Raw genomic sequence first — 23,744 nt, forward strand, 5'->3', positions numbered from 1 at the left:
CTCCACATATATTTGCTGAATAAATGAACAGATTACTGAATAAGCGTCGTTAACAAGTAGGTGAGCTGGAATATGAACCTAGACCTCCTTATCTTTAGAATATACAAAGAAAAAGGTTTGGAAATTCCAAATCCAGACACAGACTGAACATCCTAGTACATGAATGCTACAGTAGCCCAGGTTTGATCAAGGAGGTAAGTATTAGGTCATCAAGACCTGCTAGTATTTAAAATCCAGTTTCCGAACATATGGAGATATAAGATGAAATTCATACAGAGCAGAAATACCCAGAGGTCACTGTCAATTTTTAAAGGGAAAGGAATATTTTCTTCACATCTCCTAAATCCTCATAATCTTCACCATAAAGGTACTTGGTTTGATTAGCCTGTCAGTAAGAATCAACAACACTCCTATTAGATAGTGGTATCCAAAGCAGTAGTTACCATCTCTAGTAAACATCTGAGCTAACTAATTGATTTCTTGCAAAAGCATAGGCTGAGAATTAGAAAATCATCAGTTCTGGATGGTAACTTTCAGAACAACTACAGAAGTTCGACAGATAACTACAAAAAGCAAAACTTACATTGAATAAAAGGGCATCTCCAAACCTAACTGATTCACAAACTACAGACAAAGGTCTGCGTGGTCTGCAAAAGACCTTCTGAGAGTTGCTGTATATTTATTACTGCTGTTGTTACTGCTGCTGATAATGATAACAGGAGAAGCTACTCCTTATTGCATATTTAATGTTTTGCCAGCCATGAAATAAACCCTTTTATGCATTATCTCATTTAATTCTGACCCCATTCCTGTAATATGAGGTTCTATTATTATTCCTATTTCATAAATGGGGCTGTGAGAGGTTAAATAATTTATATATGGTCACACTAAAAAGAAATGGTGACTTGAACATCTGATTGAGCTGACTCTCAAATCTGTGTTCTTAATGACTACACTATACTAGCTGAATATCTCAGGCTTGCATGCATATAATTCCTGTATGTATTTGGGATCTAACAAAGTGGCAGCCCAGGCCTCAGAGTCAAACACTCAAGATACATTCACATTCTATCTTGTCCAAAGTTTTATTTCTTTCAGGACCTATACACAGTTCTTCCAATGACTCACAGACAATAGCAAAAATACCTCACGTACACACCACTGGGTAGAAAGATGTAAGTGTTAATTATCTTGTCATTTGGGGCTGCTTTTATACGCCTCTGTATAGTTATGTGAATCTTATGTATCATTTCTTTAAGATTTTTTATAGACCACTGAGCATGTAAAGAAGAAAATGAGGGGGATGGTATAGCAAAAGACATAGAATTCTTTCTTTTAAATTAAAATAAATGTCCATGGAAAGTTTTTTGACAGACAAATTAATGCCAATCAGAAATGAAACATTAAATTCTAAATCAATGAACCTTAGTGGCTCTAAATATATGGGGAAAAAATTTCAGTGGTAATATGGTTATTAGAGACACTGCCATGCCTCACAAATGTTAGTGTCAAGCTGATCCTAAGTCTGAAAGGCTATTACAAATATTGAATGGCTTTTCAGGCAAGACACTGGCTCTCTGGAAACCCTCTGCCATAGTTAACAAACTATTTTCATAGTTTCCACCTTTTCATTAAATGATCTCTCTACCTCTTAGTCAACTGAAAGCTGGCTCTCTGCTAAGGATGCCAATTCACCTATAGTTCTCTAAAGTAGAAGCTGTTCATTCTTCTGCAAAAAATGTACTTCAGAATCAGGCTATAAGATGGGCATTTTCCTTATTCATTGGTGCTTCTCTCAGACCATTACTCCTCTTCCTCAAGGCTCATATATTTTAGCTTATTACCCTCCATCCCTCTTTACCTTTTAGCTCTATCAAAAATGCAGTCACTTTGATTGAGTTATTCCCAATCATTCATCAGGCTTTGCCGTTCAACCATTGGTAATGGTTGGTCACCTACCCCAAAGCCTTTTTCTCCCTTTTATTTATATCAAAATGAGGTTCTACTATTCCTCAAGACTCGGAAAATGATGACTTTGTATTCAACATTAAGAATCAATCTTGACTGGTTTAGCCAACCATTATGTTTTCATTCTCCTGGGAAGTAATTGGTTAAGACAGAGCCACGTAAAACAATTCTGGTTAACTAGATGCAAAGAATCCAGTGGATGGCTTCTAGAAACAATTCTGTGGCTGTTGGATGTTATCATGTCTGGATGTAATCCCTGTAATTGTACTTATTTCTTTTTTTTTAAATCTCAGATACCAGTTCTTTTTTTTTTTAAATTAATTAATTTATTTAATTAATTTATTTATTTGGCTGTGTTGGGTCCTCACTGCTGCGTGATGGCTCTCTCAAGTTGAGGCGAGCGGGGGCTACTCTTCATTGTGGTGCATGGGCCTCTCACTGCGGTGGCCTCTCTTGCTAAGGAGCACAGGCTTCAGGCGCGTGGGCTTCAGCAGTTGTGGTGCACGGGCCCAGCAGCTGTGGCTCGCCGGCTCTAGAGCGCAGGCTCAGCAGCCGCGGCGCACTGGCCCAGCTGCTTCGCGGCATGTGGGATCTTCCCGGACTAGGGCTCGAACCCGTGTCCTCTGCAATGGCAGGCGGACTCCCAACCACTGCGCCACCAGAGAAGCCCTGGAATTGTACTTATTTCTGAATGATGAGATAATTTTTTTGTTACTTTTTTCTCCCAAAATTTCCACAAAGAGCAGGTATTACTTCTATAAAAAATAAAATTAAAAAAGAAAAACCGGGCTTCCCGGTTCTAGGAAAAGAGATATTGTGGTAGACATCTTTGAACAATGTAATCTGCACTGTAGAGCTGGGTTGACATCTAGTATAATTTCCTTTCAACGTGAAAAACTACCTTTTAAATGTGTTGTGGTATAGATCTTCTGGTGACAAATTTTCTCAACTTCTGTTTATTTGAAAATGTCTATATTTTACCTTTATGTTTGAAGGATATTTTTCACAAGATAGAGTTTTCAGGTTAAGGTTAACAGGCTTTTTTTTTCTTTCTTTCAGAATTTTAAAGATGTTCCTCTACTGCCTTCTGGTTTGCACTGTTTCTGATAAGAAATTAGCAGTAATTCTTATCATTGCTCTTTACTATATAATGTGTCTTTTCTTCTGCTATTAAGATTTTCTCTTTTATTGCTGTTATTTTTAGCAATCTGACTATAATGTGCCTGGGTGTGGCTATATGTTTATCTTGCTAAAGATTTGTTGAGCTTTTTGAATCAGTGAGTTAATACTTTTTTTAAATCAAACCTGGAAAAAATTTCCTCCAGTCATGCATTATATCCATTTTTTCCTTTAAGTTATTGAATATATTTATATTCAGTTTTTTAAAGGCCCTGTCCACTATTTTTAACATTTGTATAATCAGTGGGTTTATTTCTATTGTTTATTTTTTTCTTCTGTTATGGGCCATATTTTCCTACTTCTTTGTATGTCGAATTTTAGTTTTTTGATGTGAAATTGTAGATGCTATACGGTTGAGAATCTGAAAACTTTTTCATGTTCCTCTTCCTTCAAAGATTGTTGAGTGTTTTGGCAGGCAGTTATTTTACTGGCAGATTACCTTTATCTTGTCAAGTTTTCTTATTAGACTTTATTAGGGTGGCTCAAGATTAGCTCTTACTCTAGAGCTTGAATAGCATTCTTAATGCCTAACCTTCTGGGGTATTACTGAAAGCACAATATGTTAAGGTGGTCTCTCCACTCTAGTTGGTCAGAATTCCAGTGTTTCCTAGCACTCTGTGACCACTGGCATTCCTATTCAGCTCATAGATCCTCAGTGGCTATTCTCCGCTAAGCCTCCCAGAGTCTCACACCACACATGGCAACTTGGTTTTTGATCAAAGACTCAAGGGCTCTCCAATGCAGATTTCTGGAGCAACTTCTTTAAACAACTCTTTGCTCTCAGGTACCTTTCTCCACAAACCTAAGCTGCCTCAACAGCCTTATAAGCCAATTCCTGGGTGGGGGTGGTTTCTGTGCAAAACACTGCTTTTTATTCCAGCTGTACTTTCCTGTGCTGTGTTTGGATAGTGCCCCCAGACAGAAAACAAGAGTAAATGTCAAGCTTACCTTGTACATTTCCCCTCTGAAGGATCATAGCCTTGTGCTCTCTGCTGTCTAATGCATGAAAAGAGTTGTTTCATACAGTTTATCCAGTTTTATAGCTGTTTATGGCACAAGGGTGACCTTGATACCTGTTACTCTGTGATGGCTGGAACTGGAAATCTTAATTAATTAATTAATTAATTAAAAATAGTATAGCCAATTAAGCCTTAATTTCCAGCCATCAAAAGTCAACCAAGCGGGAGAATTCCCTGGCAGTCCAGTGGTTAGGACTCCGTGCTTCCACTGCAGGGGGCCCAGGTTCAATCCCTGGTCAGAGAACTAAGATCCTGCAAGCTGTGTGGTGTGGCCAGAAAAAAAAAAAAAAAAAGTCAACCAAGGGAAACCAATAAACAGTAAAAAAAATTAAAAGGTGGGGCAGAAGTATTAGCAGACTCATGTAATTTTCCACTATGTTAATCTTCCTAGAATCAGAAAAAAGTTTCCAGGAGTCATCATTTTTGTTCATTTTCATTTCTCACTGATGGCACAACGAGCACCACAACACTCTTCATTTGTTCCTTCTTTCTTGCTAACCAGAGCCTGATTTTGTGTTTAATTCCAAGTAGACAATTCATGATAAATCAACTATGTCAATAATGATGCTCCTCTTTCTCTTTGCCAGATACTCAACCTCCCAGTCTCCCTGAGAGCTGGAGGCAACCACACAACTATATTTTGGCCAATGAGACACACAGGGAAGTTTGTTAGGGGTTTACTGAAAAGATTTTAATTTTTTAAATAAAAAAACAAGTGATGCTGGCACCTCCTCCCTCCTGCATTGAATGTGAGTCCCTTCTGACTATAATATGTATGAGGAGGAAAATTCTAAGTATGACAGAAGAGAGGGAACAAAAGAGCCTGGGTCCTTGATGACATCACTGAGCAACTAAATTAATACAGCAACTCACTGCCTCTAAGAAAAATAAAACCTATTTAGTTTAACCACTCTGTCTAAGGTTTTCTGTTTCTACCTGTCATAGAAAGCATTTCTGACTGATAAATGCATACTCCATTTGTTCTTTAGACTAAGAAGAGTTTGCAGATAAGACGAAAAAATAGTTTTCAAATACAACATAAAAAGGAAATGGTTGAGAACTGCATTCTTTGAAGTCTTTGAACTAATCAGGTTTTCTTTGGTGTGTATTAAATGCATGTCTGCCTTGTATCCCCCTCTAGACTGCAAACTTCCATGCCAGGGATCTTCTTTGTTCTACATATGGGCCTAGGCACTCTTGGGTGTTCAAATTAGCTTGGTGACAGACTCTTATTTCTAGTACTCTTTGACTCCATTAGGACCAAAACCCCACAGACCTAAAACTTCTTTTTCCACAGAGGTGAATATGCAGGTAAAACAAATAAGCGAAGAGATGGTTTACTGTCTTACGTTCACATTCTCTGACATCCAAGTTGAACTGCTGTAATGCTCCCAGGGTGAGCTGCCTTACTTCAGCTTCCAGCAAAAGTTGCATCAAGGACGTGGCTAAATGCTTGCAAGCTGACATACATGCTGTCTGGGCCACCTTTCCCTGAAATACAAGAATGTAAATCATAAGGCTGATGGATTAAAATCAAATTCCAACGAAAATTAAAATCATTTATTTTTCAATTAGCAATTTCTTTGAAGGTTTTCTCCATCATGATAACCCCTGCATTCAAATAACTTTGAAATTAATAGGACCTCATGGCAAACATCTTAAATATTTAGCTCCATTACCATCAGTCATGTCAGTATAACACTCAGCTAAAATTCATAAAGCCCAGCTATTTATTTACGAAGTGCTTTCTTCCTAAATCAACAATAGATTAACAATATTCAAAATCTTAATTAAACTGAGAAGGAATGTTTCCACAGAGAATAAATTTCAAAGAGTCCTTTCTAAAAATACCATAATTCTTAAAAAGCGAATGTAAACAATTCCTAACTTATCTTGAAACCAAAGTGTTTACTACTTTATGATTTAACACATATAAAATGAAAAGAATGGTTTAAAACAAAATGGTTTTCTGAAAAAAATAATTAAAAGGATAAATTTTGTTTTCTTAAAAAATAAACACTGAGGTTTATGAACACACACTCTAAGCTAATTTTTTAAATACTGATATTAAAATTAGTATTTTACCATCTTCTTTAAAAGATTCACTTTACACTAGTGAATTATATCTTAGTTCCAGGTCTGAGTTATACATCATGAAAGATATATCCATTTCTTCCCCAGATATATACCCATTTTATTTTTGTTATCATCTAGTCTGAAAAACAGGATAAGTTTGAAAAAGTCTGAGTCCTCATATTAGTCAGTGGATCCTTCTTTTTTGAAATCATGAAATACTTCAGTCATTCAGAAAGATATATAGAATTATATGATGAACACTTATGTACATACTAAACATTACAAATATAGTTAAAGCCCTTATATGACCTCCTTAAATCATTTTATTCCTTCTCCCCAGAGGTGACCGTTTCTTGTGTTGAGTATACCATTTGTATTATAAAAATACTATATGACAAGTATATAATAAGAAACAATATTTTTATTATTTTATGTATTTGAAACTTTCTGTATTACAAAGGATGTCCTTCTACAACTTGCTTTTTTGGTTCAATGTTATGAATGTGAATGTTTATAAATGAAATACGTGTGGTTGTAGTTTATTCCTTTAATTATTCCACAGTATTCCATTTTAGGAGTATACCAGAATTTATTTGTCCATTCTTCTGTTGTTGGAGATTTAGGTTGTTTCTTTTCTTTTTTTTCTTTTGCTATTACAAACAGAGTAGCTCATAGAGTAATGTCAGTCTTCATGAAAATGCCAGATTCTGACTGTAGTTTTTTTTTTTTAATATATATATTTTTCATATGTTTCACTGGGCCAGGACCTTCCACAAAAGTTAGCAGGCTTTAAATGGAAAAACATATAACAAATAATACCAGAATGAATTTTAAAATTTGCATGACTTTTTATATACTTTGGATAATTCCTTTAAGATTATTTCTCAAATCTACTAGAATGAGGGGTATCAATGTACTGTGATTCAGAATGCACATGTGTATACGTGAAGAGGAACACAGGTGGAAGCCAGATTTCCAAATATCTAACTATAAACTGCTTTGTCTATGGTATATTCTGATTTACAATGTCCCTAGATATTTCCTAGAGTATCACTTAATTGCATAATCACCAGCACTGAGTACTATTACAAATTTTTCTACTAATTAAACAAGAGATACTTTATGATTTTTGTCTTTGATTATTTTGTGAGATTGAATATCTTCTAAATTTTCATTTGACTAAAATATTATTTTATAGAATAAAAGTAACAGTAATAAACAATGACCTATTATATTACACATTCTAAAAATGTTTCTCCTCTATGGTTCTGTTTGTAGGTTCTGAAGACCCACACTCTGTGGGTGATTTAACACAACAAATGGAAATACTTAAGTAGGGAATGCCGTAGAGACCAAGTCGAAACGAGGCAATGGAAGCATAAAGAATCCTAAAGAGAAAAGTTACGTAAAAGAAATCCATATTAAATGGCATGCTTTCAACTAAACCCACTGGAGACCTGGAACAGGTATCACCAAGGAGCCATAGAGTTCAACATAATTGTCAGGCTATGCCCCATGAGAAGAATCAGAGGGGGCAGATCAAAGTTGTGAGAAGCCCTATGGCTTTTCAACAGTGAGAGTGGGAGTGCAATGAAGAAATGAGGATAGACTAGAGCAGATGTCCAGAGACAACACTGCAGATCAGAAGGCAGAGAAAAGGGGAAAGAAACTACTGTCTCTTGGACACTACTATATGCCCAAGATGTGCTATACTTAGGCAGCTGACATCTTATGTTATTTCACTTAATTCTCACAATCAACCCAAGCAGTTGGTATTATTCCTTTCCTGTAGATGAATAAACGAAGGTTCTCCGTAAGGTTAAGAAATTTAGACAAAGTCATACAGCTATTTGTTACTTCTACCCCATCCTAAATCCGTATCTTTCCAGTAACTCATCACCTAAAAAGCAACACTAAATTTTATACTGCCTTATACTGGAACAGCTGGGGAAAAACAGATCCAGATAATAACAGGGTTAACAGGTTATCCAAGACATAAAAACTAGGTCCAAACAGGTAAGACAGTTGTAGTTCAGGAGCCAACTCTTCAAATACTGAGTATCTGCTGGGGCATGCTTTTTAACTGTGGTCCAGCATAACTATCTAGGCCAAGGCCAACACTTAAAGGTCCTAACAAACTGAACATGGAGATGTTGTAAAAATCAAAGAGCTAAAAGCCCAATTAAGCTGGAGGCTGAGAAGACAGCATTTGAAAGGCTTGTTTCCAGTGGTCAAAACAGATTGCCAAGGAGAAAGGAAACTGGCCTAATAAAATGAAAATAAGATAGCTCACAGTCAGAAAGTCCCAAGTTTGAATTTTTATCTCTACCACTCATTAGAAGTGTAATTTAGTGTAAGTTAGTTGACACTTCAGACTCATTATTCATCTCAAAATATTAAGCAGCTTATTAACTTTAACATGAAAGAAATCTATATCAATCAATAGAGCCAAAGGCACTTATACATGATCATATGTTATACTACCCTAACATACTGAGTTACTTAACTGTCCTCCAATCATTTTCCACCCTACTTCCCCTCAAGCTAATTCTTTATTTCCAAACACAGTGATAATTGCAGAAATGTATATTTTCATTGTTAAATATTTTTCTAATTCTAGAAAGCATTTTGGAGCTTTGCTAATTCACAGTCTGCTATCCATTCTCTTTTTCACTTCTGGTTTCCATTACTACCATGGTATCCATAGATTTTCTAAGAAAGGATAAACAGAGACCCAGGCAATAACTATCAACACACTAAGCAATAAAAATTGGTGGTTTCACCCTCTTCATGGAGCAGATTCTTTCTAGGAACAAACTGCCAATCTCTAGGACAGGGTAAGAATTTGGAACAAAGCCTAAACTGACCCAAACCGCCTTTGCATATACCTCCAAGAACAGTTTCAAATCAGTGATAATCACAACTAGATTATATCTTATGAAGCTATGATAGTCGCAGTGTACAGAGACTACACAAGAAATAGAAACAGAATGCCAAAGCTGAAAAATGACCTAAGTATTATCATCATATTTTGAACATATGAGGAACCTGGCATGCAGGGAGATCTGAGTCACAGTATCTTACAACTAGCTCTACAGGCAACATCATACTGCCTCTTAATGCAGCTACAATATTTCTGTATTCCAAGACAGCCAATAAATATCAACTGAATGAACTGAAAGTCAACTACCAAAGCACTTAAATAATTCATACTACTTCTCAAGCCTGTTAAAATACCTTTTTAGAAAAAGTTTTGGGAAGGGAAGAAGAGTACATTGGTGACTAAATTCATGTTGTTAATTCAAAGTCAGGCTTATGACCACAGTGAGAACCATCACTGGGCATGAGTCAAGATCTATGAAAATACTTTTTTGATTTTCACCACGTACCTCTTTGGTAATCAACTCATTTACTTCAAAAATATACCCAGATTCATATCCTCTAATTTGAATTATTCCATCTACCTCCTATTCTCTATTTACTGTCTTAACTTGTACCATAAAACTTTGCACTAGATGATTTACTGCACTGTCATTTCATGCATTTATGTTTCCTTGAAAAGTACATGATTTGCAAGGAAAGAAACTATTGCATTTTTATTTTGGTATATCTAAATGAAGCATAGCTCTAGACTGCAAAGTAGGTACACACTGCCGCCCAACTTTACGCCTTGGAGGTATCTCATTCTCTTCTACACAGAGGGAGATATCATCCATTGTTTCTTACACAAAAGCACAATTTAACACAATTAAGACAAATAGGAATCTTATAAATTCCTTCTTCAAAATACAGAAAGCTCAGTATTCATTACTTTCAATTACTACGCACTTCAATTACACAATACTAAGTGTTATGTCATAGTACTAAATACAAGTGAGCAGAGGTGAAGAGCTTAGAGAAAGCATTATCATCCTCAGTATCACCACAAACTCTACCACCATCACCAGAGCAGCTGCTTCCATTTATTGAGCATTGACTATGTGCCAAATGTTTTGAAAGTATTTTCTCGCATAATTCTCACAAGAACCCCATGAGGTATTTAACCCTCTACTTATAGATAAGGACAGAGAGGTTAAGCCATCTGAATATACCTTATAAGTTGTGGACCTAGGATGTGAATCCAGCCTTGTCAAATTCCAAAGGCTCTTAACAATCATTTGATCCTGCCTCCCAGTAAAAGGCCTTGGGGTAGTTGCTACATTGTCCTGTTGCTTTGCGACTTTGGGTAAGGGAATGAAGAGGACGAGAAGAAAACATTTTTTTTTTCTCCCTTCTCCATCTAAGGAAGCATCAGATGAATGCTGGATTCACAGCAGATATTTAGAATGGACTCCAACCACAGCTCTCTGTCAACCTACTGGGGTCAGATCTGAGTTCCAGATCATCAAGAATCTTAACTAAATGACTTAAGGGGCCAAAGCCAAATTTCTCTTTCTCTGGATAATCTTAACAAGTTTCACAGTAAGGAATGTTTAAAGAGAGCCAGGAAAGACAGCTGTCTTTTCACACCAAATTTCTCCTCTGCTTTCTGAGTAACACTCCCTTGCTTACATTTTGGTGTGTCAAATTTTATCTTTCTTTATTTATTTAATGAGTTATGTCACCATGAAATAGAGAAAAGTTCAGACACAGAAACTGATCTAGCAAGGCAAGTAAGAACTACTCAAAGTAAAGTAAAGCCACCCTATAAATTGCTAGTTCTTTCTGTGTACCTATACCTCTAATTCCTTAACCTTCTACCCTGACCACTACTGTAGACAGTTTCTTTGGCCTGCCCCTTCCTTCACTGAACAAGGAAGCTGTCTTGTTCCTTTTTCCTCAATATCCCATGGCTATGGGTGAGGCCACTTCATTCCCATAGTACTAAGCCTCCTATTTACTTAGGATGGACATTAAATAAGCCACATTCAGAGGATAGAGTTCTGGATCTTCCCATATGTTCCTGTTATCTGGGACCCATGCTTGGAACTTTGGTTCCCATGTGCTGCAGAAACCCTATGACAAAGTCTTACTTTATCTTTATACCTGAACAACCTTAAAAATCACATATCCTCTCCAAGTTGATTTTCCCACAACTGTACCCATGTCTTAGGAAGGATTACAATCCTACTTAAAGAACATTCTTAAATTTAAATTAGAGAATTTATACAAATATCCACTCATTAAAAGATTCACAAATCCCTATTTTAGACAAACAAATGTTCCCTAACAGCTAAAGAAAATGAAGCCCAAGGCTGACAGTTAATATATCTTGGGCAAGATATTTGGTATTATTTGATGACTTTAGTAGAGCCTACAATGAGATGGTGAACCTCTAATAAATCAAAAATAAGAAAAACTAACAAAAAGTAAATAGGGCTTCCCTGGTGGCGCAGTGGTTGAGAGTCCGCCTGCCGATGCAGGGGATGCGGGTTCGTGCCCCGGTCCGGGAAATCCCACGTGCCGTGGAGCGGCTGGGCCTGTGAGCCATGGCCGCTGAGCCTGCGTGTCCGGAGCCTGTGCTCCGCAACGGGAGAGGCCACAACAGTGAGAGGCCCGCGTACCCGAAAAAAAAAAAAAAAAAAGTAAATAGAGGTAAACAATCCTTACTTAATTTGTCATGAAAAAATTAAGAAGCTCGAAGGAAAAAGCATAGTCAAAAGAAAACTGGAAGTATATACTCAGGATGTAGATGGAAGGAGGTGTCAGAGGAGGGATGTAACAGATGGCATAAACCTGGTTCTCAGACTTATCCACTTGTTCCGCTTTCTTATTCAGTCATTTTTCAAGAAACACAGAAATCTTTTTAAAAACACTTTTTGCTATGCATGCTTTTATTGAGGTATAATTACAAACAGTACATATGGAGCTCTTAAGAATATACAGCTTGATGACCTTTACATATGTAAAAACCTGTAAAACTGCCATCCAGATCAAGATAGGAAATATTTCCATAAACCTGAAAGTTCCTCATGCCCCTTTCAAATCAGTAGATTCACCCACACCATGAGGTAACTTTTCTGACTTATAGCCCCATAGATTTGTTTTGCCTCTTTCTTGAACTTCATATAAAAAGAACCCTACAGTGGTGTCCTCTTTTATGCTTAGCTTCTTTTGCTCAGTATGTTTTTGAGATTCATCCATGTTGCTGCATGTATCCATAGTTTCTTCCTTTCTATTGCTGAGAAGTATGAATAAATCACAATTTGTTTATTCATTTTTCCTATTGATATCTATTTGGGTTATTTCTATTGGGTGCTATTATGAATAGTCTTTAAGTGGAACTATTTATTTTCCTTGGAAAAATACCTAGGATTGAAACTGCTGGATCATAGAGTAGTTGTATGCTTAATTTTATTAGAAACTGCCAAAATTTCAGAGTGATAATACTATTTCATATTCCCACCAGGAATGTATGAGAGTTGTTCCATATCTTCTCCTATACTTGGTATTATAAGTCTTTTTTTTTTTTTAATTTATTTTTGGCTGCGTTGGGTCTTCGTTGCTGTGCGCAGGCTTTCTCTAGTTGCGGTGAGTGAGGGCTCCTCTTCGTTGCGTTGTGCGGGCTTCTCATTGTGGTGGCTTCTGTTGCTGTGGAGCATGGACTCTAGGCTTCTCTTGTTGTAGAGCACAGGCTTCAGTAGTTGCACCACGTGGGCTCAGTAGTTGCAGCATGCGGGCCCTAGAGCACGTGGGCTTCAGTAGTTGTGGCACATGGGCTCAAGAGCACAGGCTCAGTAGTTGTGGCACACAGGCCCTAGAGCACGCGGGCTTCAGTAGTTGTGGCACGTGGGCTCAGTAGTTGTGGCTCGTGGGCTCTAGAGTGCAGGCTCAGTAGTTGTGGCACACAGGCTTAATTGCTCCACAGCATGTGGGATCTTCCTGGACCAGGGATCAAACCCATGTCCCCTGCAGTGACCGGCGGATTGTTAAACACTGTGCCACCAGGGAAGCCCCTAGAAGTCTTTTTAATTCCCGCTATTTTACCAGAGTATAGTGGCATCTTACTGCAGTTTCAATTTATATTCCCTTATGCGTAATTCTGTTAAAAGCATATTTTCATGTGCCTATTGGTCAAATGGATATCCTCTTTTGTAAAGTACCTGATCAAGTTTATTGTCCATGTTGGGAGTGGGTCAAAGTGCAGACTGTCTATTTCTTTAGAGATTTGTACAAGATATTTGTCTTTTCTGGATGACTGCTTTGTCACATAGATGTATTGCAAATACTCTCACATGTTCTGTGGCTTGCCTTTTTGCTTCCTTAATGGTGTTTTTTGATGATCAGAAATGTACAATTTTGATAAAGTACAATGTATCAACTTTTCTTTTCATGGCTCATGACCTTTGCGACTTGTCTTGAAGATATTCTCACACATTTTTAAGACAATTTACTGTGTTAGTTTTCACATTTAGCTCTATAATCCATCTTAATTTATAGTGTAGGGTAGATGTCAAGATTAATTTTCTTTTCAATTCAAATACTGGATTGCTTGAACACATCTATTGAGAAGACTCATCCTTCTCCCACTGCATTGCATAGGCACCTTTGTTGAAAATCAAGTGACCACATAGGTGTGGGTCTATTTTGAGACTCCCCATTCTAGTGCACTGATCTTTTTGTCTAATTTTATGCCAACACTTCACTGTCTTAATAGCCAAAGCTTTAGAGTAGATATAGAAATCAGGCAGCATCAAGTTCTCCAACATTATTCTTCTTTTTCATGATAGTCTTAACTATTTTAAGCCCTTTGAATTTTCATATAGATCTTAAAATCAGCTTGTTAACATCTACATTCATTCCCTCAAGATTGGTATAGATAGTATGATTTTACATGAATATAAGAAATGTTAATTTATTATATATAATGGATGCCTTAGAGCATTAAGGCTTAATTCCCACCCAGAAGCCTGGTGAAGAGCTGCCATAGATTAGTTTTGGGAGAACTGACATTTTAACAATATTGAGTCCATAAATATAGTATACTTTTCCATTTAGTTAGATCTTTAATTTTGCTAACAGTGTTTTGTAGTTTTGAACATACAAGTTTTGCACATATTTTGCTTATTACAAAGTACTTCCTGTTTTTTGATGCTATTTAAATTATACTGATTTTTTAAATGTCAGATTCTAATTATTTCATTATTAGTACATAGAAATAGAATTGCTTTTTGCATAGTGACTTTGTATTCTTTGATCTTGCTAAACTATTAGTACTAATATCTTTTTTTTGTAGATGTCAGGATTTTCTACATAGACAACAGTGGGTTTTTCTTGGTTTTTTTTTTGTTTTGTTTTGTTTTGTTGGTTGGTTGGCTTTATGTACTGCAAGGCTTCTATGACTTGGTAGCTTGATGTTTTTTTCACTTTGTGTACTGTGTATTTTTTTTTTTTTAATAAATTTATTTATTTTATTTTTGGCCACATTGGGTCTTCGTTGCTGTGTGTGGGCTTTCTCTAGTTGTGGCGAGCGGGGGCTACTTTTCTTTGCGGTGCGCGGGCTTCTCATTGCAGTGGCTTCTCTTGTTGTGGAGCAGGGGCTCTAGGCGCACGGGCTCAGTAGTTGTGGCACACGGGCTCAGTAGTTGTGGCTTACGGGCTCTAGAGCGCAGGCTCAGTAGTTGTGGTGCACGGGCTCAGTTGCTCTGCGGCATGTGGGATCTTCCCCGACCAGGGCCCGAACCCGCGTCCCCTGCATTGGCAGGCGGACTCTCAACCACTACGCCACCAGGGAAGCCCCTGTACTGTGTATTTTGTAATGCAGAAATTTTAACTTTTTATGTAGTCCAATTTGTAAGTCTTTTTCTTGTGGTTTACTTATTTTTTCAATAAATATTTTGTAAGAATAAAAAAAAACCAGTGTTATCTTTAAAAAGAAGAATAAAGTTTAATTCTTCCCCCTTTCAAGTATCATGCTTTTTATTCCTTTTACTTGCCATATTGCACTAACCAGCTCCAATAGGATGCTGAACTGAAATGGTAAGAGCAAACATACTTGCCTTTGGGGTAAAAATTTCAGTCTTTTGCCATTAAGTAAAATATCAGCGGTAGGTTTTTCATAGATACCCTTTATCAGATTAGATAAGACTAGATTAGTCTGCTGATAGTTTTTTTCATGACAATTAAATGCTTCCTCTGCATCTATTGAGTTGATCACATGTACACACAGACACACACACAAACATACACATTGAATGAGCTTATTTCTAATAAAGAAATTGAATTTGTATTTTAAAACCTTCCCACAAAGAAACTCCAGTCCCTGATTATTCCCTAGTAAATTCTATTGAATATTTATGGAAGAAATTAAACCAATTCTAAACAAAATCCTTCACAAAAGAGATGGGGGAGAAAACATTTCTAAACTTATTTTATGAAATCAACATTACCCAGATAACAAAATAAAAGGCAAAGACAAAACAAGAACAGAAACCTATAGACCAGTATCTCACATAAACGCACACAAAAATTTAACATAATAATAGCAAATCAAATCCAGCATCATATTAAAAAAAGATGATGCACTATATCTATATAAATGTGTTTATTACTAATTTTCAATTTATTTCTGTTGTGGATGGCAAAATAGTCAATATGATTTTACTCCTTTTAAATTTATTGAGACTTGTTTTATGGTCCAGAATATGCTCTAGCTTAGTGAATGTTCCGTTTACACTGGAAAAAACAGGCTGCTGTTGGTGGTGGACTGTCCTATAAATGCCAATTAAGTCAAATGGTTTGATATTGCTGTTCAAGTCTTCAATACCCTTACTGATATTCTACTTGTTTTATCAGTTACTGAAGGAGTGTTAAAATAGCTAACTGTAATTGTGAATTTGTCTGTCTTTGCAGTCCTCAGCTGTTTTTTGTTCATGCATTTTCAAGATCCATTGCTGAGTGCAGACACAGTTAAGATTGTAATATATTCTTGATGAAGTGGCCATTTTATTCCTATGAAATGTCAATCTTTATCCCTAGAATATTCATTCTTCTGAGATTTACTTTACCTGATATTAATACAGAAACTCAACTTTATTATGACTATTGTTTACTTGGTATATCTTTATTCCTTCCTGTTACTTTTAACCTATCTGCGTCGTTATAATTTAAAGTGAGTTTCTTACAGGCAGAATATAGTTGAATAATTTCATTCATCCAGAATAATCAATCTCTGCCATTTATTCAGAGTGTTTATACAATATAAATTATAGAAACAATTTATTGTTTTGGCTGGATTTAAGTCTATTACCTTGATCTTAGTTTTGTTTTCATCCAATCTGCTCTCCCATTTTCCTATTTTTCTGCCTTCTTTCGAATTAACTGAATATTTTTATGAATCTAACTCCACTTTTGGCTTATTAACTACAGCTCCTTGTTTTATACATGTAGTGTTACTCTAGGCTTTATAATATGCATCTTTAACCTATTGCAGTCTCTATCTTGCTGAATTTCTTTAAAGAGTGTTGACTTCTGTTGTGGCAAACAATTCCATTTCTTTTGTTTCAGTTTGAAATTTTGAGGTTTGTTGGCATGCACTTTTATGTAGGGATTAGAATCATCTTTTCTCTAGTTACTTCAGGCCCAGTATAAATGATATTTTAGAACCCTCTACTAGCCACTCTTCTGGCAGCTCTACTGAATGCTTCAGGAGTTCAGTGGGGTCTTTCCCATCTTACAAGTTGGAACTTGAACATCTCCCTTCCTTCTGTGAATTCTGGCAATTGTGCTCAGCTTCTGTGCCCTGGAAGTTGTTTTTTGCCTGACCTCATGGATTTTTCACCCTAAACATGAACAGTTAGTATTCAGCCAAAGACTCAGTGGGATCCCAATGCTTGTCGAACTTCCAAAATCTGTGGATTGATGCAATTCTTTAGATATAGAAAATGCTCAAGCATTCTTTCTTTAAGTAGTGCTTCTGCAACATTTTCATTCTCTCCTCTCCTTCTGACACTCCAAAGACACATATGTTACACCTTTCAACTACGTTCCATTTCTCTTTTATGCTCCTTGTCATTTTTAAAATTAAAATTTTTATTTTTTCTCTCTGTGTTTAAGTTTAGATTTTTTTTTTGTAGATCTTTGAGTTTACTAATCTTGACTTCTGCTTTGTTGAGTCTGTTGCTAAACCCATTTAACGCATTTTTAAAACTTCACCTAATGAGTTCTTCATAACAGATTTTGTATTTTGCTATTCTAGAACACACATTTGCTTCTTAATATCTGTACAAATAATTTTTTTGGTATTTTGTCCATTCTTTCCTCTTTAACATATTAATCATAGTTATTTTGAAATCACTGTTTGCTAGCATAAATATCTGGATTATCTAATTATCTGCTTCTATTGACTGTTTTAACTTTTGATTATAGTTCAGTTTTCTCTGCTTATTATCATGTTAAGAAATTTTGTTTTATATGCCATACATTGTAGATAAGAAGCTATAGAGGCTCTAGATTATCTTATCTTCCTCAATAGCGTTTTGAGTTTTGTTTAGGCAGGCAGTTAAATTATTAGTGGACCATACTGATTTTGTCAGGCTTGTTTTAAAAGTTACACTGATTTTGCCCTTACTCTTAGGACATTGTCCTTAATCCCTGAAAACGGATTTACTGATATTTAAACCGAAAGGCCACAATGTTCATCAGGTCTCTCTGTGAGTCCAATCTGCAATGTCTCTGCTGTGCAACTTCTAGAATATTTGTTCAGCTATCACTATCTCAGCAACTGATGTCTTCTAAAGCCCCATAGTGTGCCCTATCATATGAAGCTTAGAAATTGACCAAGGACTGAAAGGGAATTTTATAAAGACACTGGTGGGGGTGGGGTGGGGTGGGAGTTGGTCCTTTTTCTGTGTTTCTTTCTTCTTTGATATTCTATTTCTCTACAACCTATTCTTATTGGCATCCCAAGCATTGATTCATTCTTTTGACAATACCTGACTTTATATTTTGTCCAGTTTTTATAAGGGTTTATGACTAGAGTATAAGTCTGATACTAGCTATGGCATCACAACTAGAACCCCCAAACAACCTTCATTTAACAATACATATCAAGGAGAAAAAAACTGTAATAGCCATTTAAAGAATTTCTCTCCAGCCAATAATTTTATACGCCCTAGTCTTGATTTCCTTTATCAGCCTGTCAATCATTTTTGCTTTATAAAGAAAATGCATACATATATGTGTCTTTTGAACTCAAATTTACAACAAGGGATAATGGATATAGCCAATAATCAGTACATGCCCATTACACAACAACAATACCACCATCAGCAAAAATCTTAACTTGTATGTTCTACTGCCATAGTCCAAAACAGTGTCAGAGCAAAACAAAGAAAAATATGTAAACGTAAATGGAGAAAGTACAGATATGTGGTTTAATGAAAATCAACATACACATTAAATACAATGCCCCATAACAGTAACTTTAACCTTCGTCTCAATTTCATTATCTGTAAAATAGGACTGTTATAATGGTTAAATAAAAATAATTCCTGTGTAGTATTTACCACAGTACCTGTCTTACATTAAGTATTCAGTAAATGTCTTATGATTATTATAATTTTTATTCCTATGAGCCTGAATATGAAAAACAGTAGAAAAAAACATTGGGTATACTTGCTTAAAATGTAAGTATTTCATGAGTGCATAATATTTTCTAACCATTTATGCATTTTATAGAGTCAAATGATTTTCTTCTTTTAAGCCAAAAATTCTGTCATGAAAAAAGTGGAAAGTGTATTCCTATTCTATAGCAAATCAAGGACAACATGCAATTAAGTGCAAAATAGAGCAGAATAAACTCTAAGTACTATATGATTTTAGAAGAAAAGCTTATGAGGCCAAAATAATCAGAGAAGTCTTCACAAAAGTGGTAGGATTTGCTGGGTGACCTTCATTGCATCCCAACAACAACAACATGGAATTATTTAAGTGACTCCCAATTTGAAATGAGGTAATATACAGTACTCTACAAATAACAACAATTATTACTATGCAAACTTCCATAGAATAAAAAGTCCTCAGAATGAGAAATGAGAACTTTTCCTTTCCCTTTTCTCAACTGCTATTCGGGTTAAAGGTCAATTTCATCAAGTCATCTCATTAACACAGAAATATCTTTAAGGGCATTCAGTCTTTGCCATGCTTGACATTTCACCGTACTGCAACCAAGATGCCAAAGAATCAGATTCAAATATTAATGAGCAAAAGGTCATGATGAGGTAATCTCCAAAGTTCTATTAGTCCCTGTTTTCTGACTCTATCCAATTCCCTCTCCCTTTCCAGAGTCCTCTCTTACTACATACATTTACAGTCACTGGCTTAGTTTCAAGATATACCCTCTAAACAGTAATTTCACTTGAAGTGCATTTTAAGTGGAGGCCTCCCAGATGCTGAATTCCCAGTCCAAGGGTGATTTGCAGAGGTATAAAGTTAAAATAAAAAGAAGAGCAGGAATCAGCTAAAAATTACATCCAATTTTGATATTTAACTACTAGAACAGAAAAAGAGAGAGAGAAAAAGAAAAATAGGAAAAATAAAAAAGAAACCCTCTCTTTCAAACCTTCCAATAAGCTATTTAATAATGTGACAAAGCAGAGCATATTAAAATATTAACCAAAGCTTCCAGGAAAACCTCTATAATCTCAATTGTTTATTCAAGACCTTTACAAACCTCATAAAAAATTAAGTGGGCTTGGAAAAAACACACCACAGCCATAGGAGAAAGTTTACAAAACACAATGCTACAGACGCCTGACTGTCTGCCAGCCAGTCGCTTTAACTTCCACATACAACTTATTACTCAGTTCTCTAACTGGTCAATACCCTAAATAAAAGCATTTCTCCACCCAAACACCTCATTAGCCTGAGTTTCTTTTTTGCTTTTTTGAGCTAACATATCCTGTAGGTACTTTGGTTCTTTATTTTGTGCCAATAACAAATTGTTTCATTTCAATGCTTCATTTCAGAATATTTAAAACCTTAGGTTTCTCTGACGAAGATAATTTAAGATCTTCTTTACAAGAATTTAATTAGCTCTATAATTAACCTCACTATTGGGAGAAAAGTGCATGAACCATCATATCCATTTTATGGTAAGTGGTAGTGAAAGCAAGATAGGACTAGAGTAGAAGTGAGACATAGATAAAGAACTTTGGTTCATATTAACTTAGGCTCAAATCCTGGCCCTATCACTTAAGTGACCATTAGGAAAGTTGTTTAATCTTGGTTAGACTCAGCTTCCTCATCAGTAAAATGAATATAATGATATCAACTTTGCAGAAAATGTATGCTATAAATAATATAATATAGAACCCTATACAGTGTCTGGCACATAGTAGAGGCTCAATGAATGGTAGGTACTTTATGATAAAATATTCCTGTCATTTTGAGGAGCACTGCCCATAGTTCGAGGAAAATTTATTTGGGTCCCAGGCAGAATTAAGTGTGCCACATTTCTTGGAAAGTGGTTATATAAAAATTCAACATACAAATTCTAATGTGAGCTGGACTAAATCAACTTTTATACAACTAGAAATTCACTCCGAGTTACTCATATTGCAGGAAATTGAGCATAAAGTAAGACTATGTCTCAGTTTGGGAGGATAAATGCTCTTAAACCATTTATATCTCAAGGAAACATGCTGCATATTCTTCCCATCCCTGTCTTTTTCCCTTCTCAATGGCCCTACAGGAGCTATAAAAGAGGAAACTTTTCATCACAGTGTATCTGTGAAAGCACCAAAATATGTTAACAATTAGAGAAGAGGAAACCTGAAAGACTGCCTTGTTAATTAAGGAACTTGCTATCAAAGAACTCATTAAGAGGTAATGAAACCAAATGGCTATTAAAATAAATACCCACTGAATAAAGGTTGCCTGGCTAACAGCCCCTCAATATAGCTTTTTACAAACACTTCCAATAGTAAAGACCCAGAAAAAGATGAAAAGCCACAATAATGCTAAAACCAAGACTGACAAACCCAGAGATGAAGTTATCCTAAGTAGAAGGCAGAAGATGACTTAAAAAAGCCTCTTAGAAATTCAGAATATAAGACATCAAGCATTCTTTTAAAGTCCTCTACCATCTATCCCTTGCTCTCAGAGACTCTGATCATTGCCTAATACAGAGCTAGGCAGCTGTTCCTCTTTATACTTTGCTATGCTTAGCCATTAAGTTAGAATGTGGTTCTCCCTATTCCTACTGAGACCCTCACCTACTACCTGCTGCCTGGTTACTTTCTTATTTAATCAGAAGCTGCAAATCTTGGCAATGGCATAAAGTTTGGTTGAAAAAAAAAAAACTAGTGGAATAGAATGTGATCTCAGAGTAAAGTTCCTTGAGCAAAGTAAGAACAAGAACTGAAGGGGCTTCCCTGGTGGCACAGTGGTTGAGAGTCCGCCTGCCGATGCAGGGGACACGGGTTCGTGCCCCGGTCCGGGAAGATCCCACATGCCGCGGAGTGGCTGGGCCCGTGAGCCATGGCCGCTGGGCCTGCGCGTCCGGCGCCTGTGCTCCGCAACAGGAGAGGCCACAACAGTGAGAGGCCTGTGTACCATTAAAAAAAAAAAAGAACTGAAGGATCTCTATAACAGGACATGCTAGATATTGATCATTCACATCGTATTCCACAAGTTCAGAAAATTTCCAGAGAACCAAACATTGGTGATAGGAAGAAGATGCCGCCACTGAAGAAAACAATATACCTGCAGAATGTTAGTTGCCTACTCATTATCCATGCTCCCTTCTACCTTAACAAAATAATACTTGGCAATATAAACAGGATAATTAATCGCTCAGCCTCTCGTCAGATGTGGAAGGCAAATGAATTAAAAGTAGAAATGTCTTCAAGAAGCCCTCTGGCCTGATCTTTCCTTCTTTCTGCTGTCTAAATGTGGATGTCATAGCTAGAATTCTAGCTACCTTGGAACCTTGAGGAAAAGATCAAGAGAAAGGCAAAGACCTTAGCCCTGATATTCCTGAGCCTTTAAGCCATTATCATTTCTGGAGTTGTTATTATATCAGGAAATACACTCTCATGTATTCAAACTACTGAAGTTGGTTAGCTGTTATTATTCATAACTTATAACCAAATGAAAGCCAGTAGAATCAGGAAATTGGATGAGAGATGTGTACATCATTATGCACATAAATAGTTTGGAGAAAAGGATAAAAGGATACCTACTTACCTTGTTTTTTGACAAGTATACAGTGTGTAAAGGACTTCTACATCTGAGGTCAAGTAAGGAGGAAAGTAAAAAATTAGCACACAACCCAAGTAAAAACACTGCAAAACAAAGGAAAGGGCACAAAATCTGCAATGGTTAATTTCATGTGTCAATTTGACTGGGTCATGGGCTGTCCAGATATTTGGTCAAACATTATACTGGATGTGTCTGTAAGAGTATTTTGGGGTGAGATTAATATTTAAATCAGCAGACTAAGTAAAACAGATTGCCCTCCCTATTGTGGGTGGGCCTCATCCAATCAGCTGAAGGACTGAATAGAAAAAAAAGGCTATCCACCTGTAAGAGGGAACTCTTTCTGCCTAACTGCCGTAAGCCTGCACATCAGTCTTTCCAGCTTTCAGACTCAAACTGAATCATGGCTCTTATTGGATCTTCAGCATGCCACCTTTCAGTCAGGAACTTATACCGACTTTGAGCCTCGAGCTTGCCATGGCAAATCTTGGGACTCCCCAACCTCCATAACTGCATGAGCATATCCCTCATAATAAATCTCTTAGATATATATACACATATCTTATTGGTTCTATTTCTCTGGAGAACCCTGACTAATACAATATCCAAAAGACTAGGAGAATTATCAAGCCTCAGAAAATTGTATATTAGAGGATTGATAAAAATTTTTTCAAAAAACTCTTTGGCATCATCAGCTAGAGTATAAAATAAAACATTTCCAGTAAAAGAGAAGCATCGACCACTGAGAGGGGTGGGATAGGGAGGGTGGGAGGGAGGGAGACGCAAGAGGGAAGAGGTATGGGGACATATGTGTATGTATAACTCTTTCACTTTGTTATAAAGCAGAAACTAACACACCATTGTAAAGCAATTATACTACAATAAAGATGTTAAAAATAAATAAATAAATAAAAGTAGACAAATTTACATTAAAAAAAGAGAGAAGCATAAAACAATAAGGAGAAAATAATGTGAGGTGAAATGACAGCATGATAAATCAAAAAGTCAGTTAGAAATATAAAGGGAGATGAATAAGATAAGAGTCATTAAGAAAACCAAAAGCATAGTAATTAGTTTAAGATCCAAATGAGAGAGAATAAGTTTAGTATTTATGCTGTGAAAAATTACGCAAGTTATTTGAAAAACAAACATGAAAAAATTTCCCAGAACTTAGAAAACTAGTATGAAGCTAAAAATCATAATAGAGAAGATGATCAGTTTGAAGACAGAAGATTAAGTTAATACCAGGTCAACTGATGTTTGTAAAGGGGAGCCAAGAAAAAAATTAAACACCAAGAATAATCAATATCAGAGGAAAAAATT

General features: G+C 36.2%; 1 protein-coding gene across 2 annotated transcripts in view; it reads right to left on the bottom strand.

Moving 5' to 3' along the window:
• Window positions 1–23,744, bottom strand: part of EXOC6B (exocyst complex component 6B) — a 711,196-nt gene that overhangs the window by 189,265 nt on the left and 498,187 nt on the right. For both annotated transcript variants that reach the window (XM_082672238.1, XM_082672239.1), the window contains one exon: window positions 5,516–5,657. In XM_082672238.1, the coding sequence (XP_082528364.1) occupies window positions 5,516–5,657 (142 nt within the window). The remainder of the gene's footprint in view (window positions 1–5,515; window positions 5,658–23,744) is intronic.

This window comes from Grampus griseus (assembly GCF_964374135.1).
Source record: "Grampus griseus genome assembly, chromosome: 15".
NCBI lineage: Eukaryota > Metazoa > Chordata > Mammalia > Artiodactyla > Delphinidae > Grampus > Grampus griseus.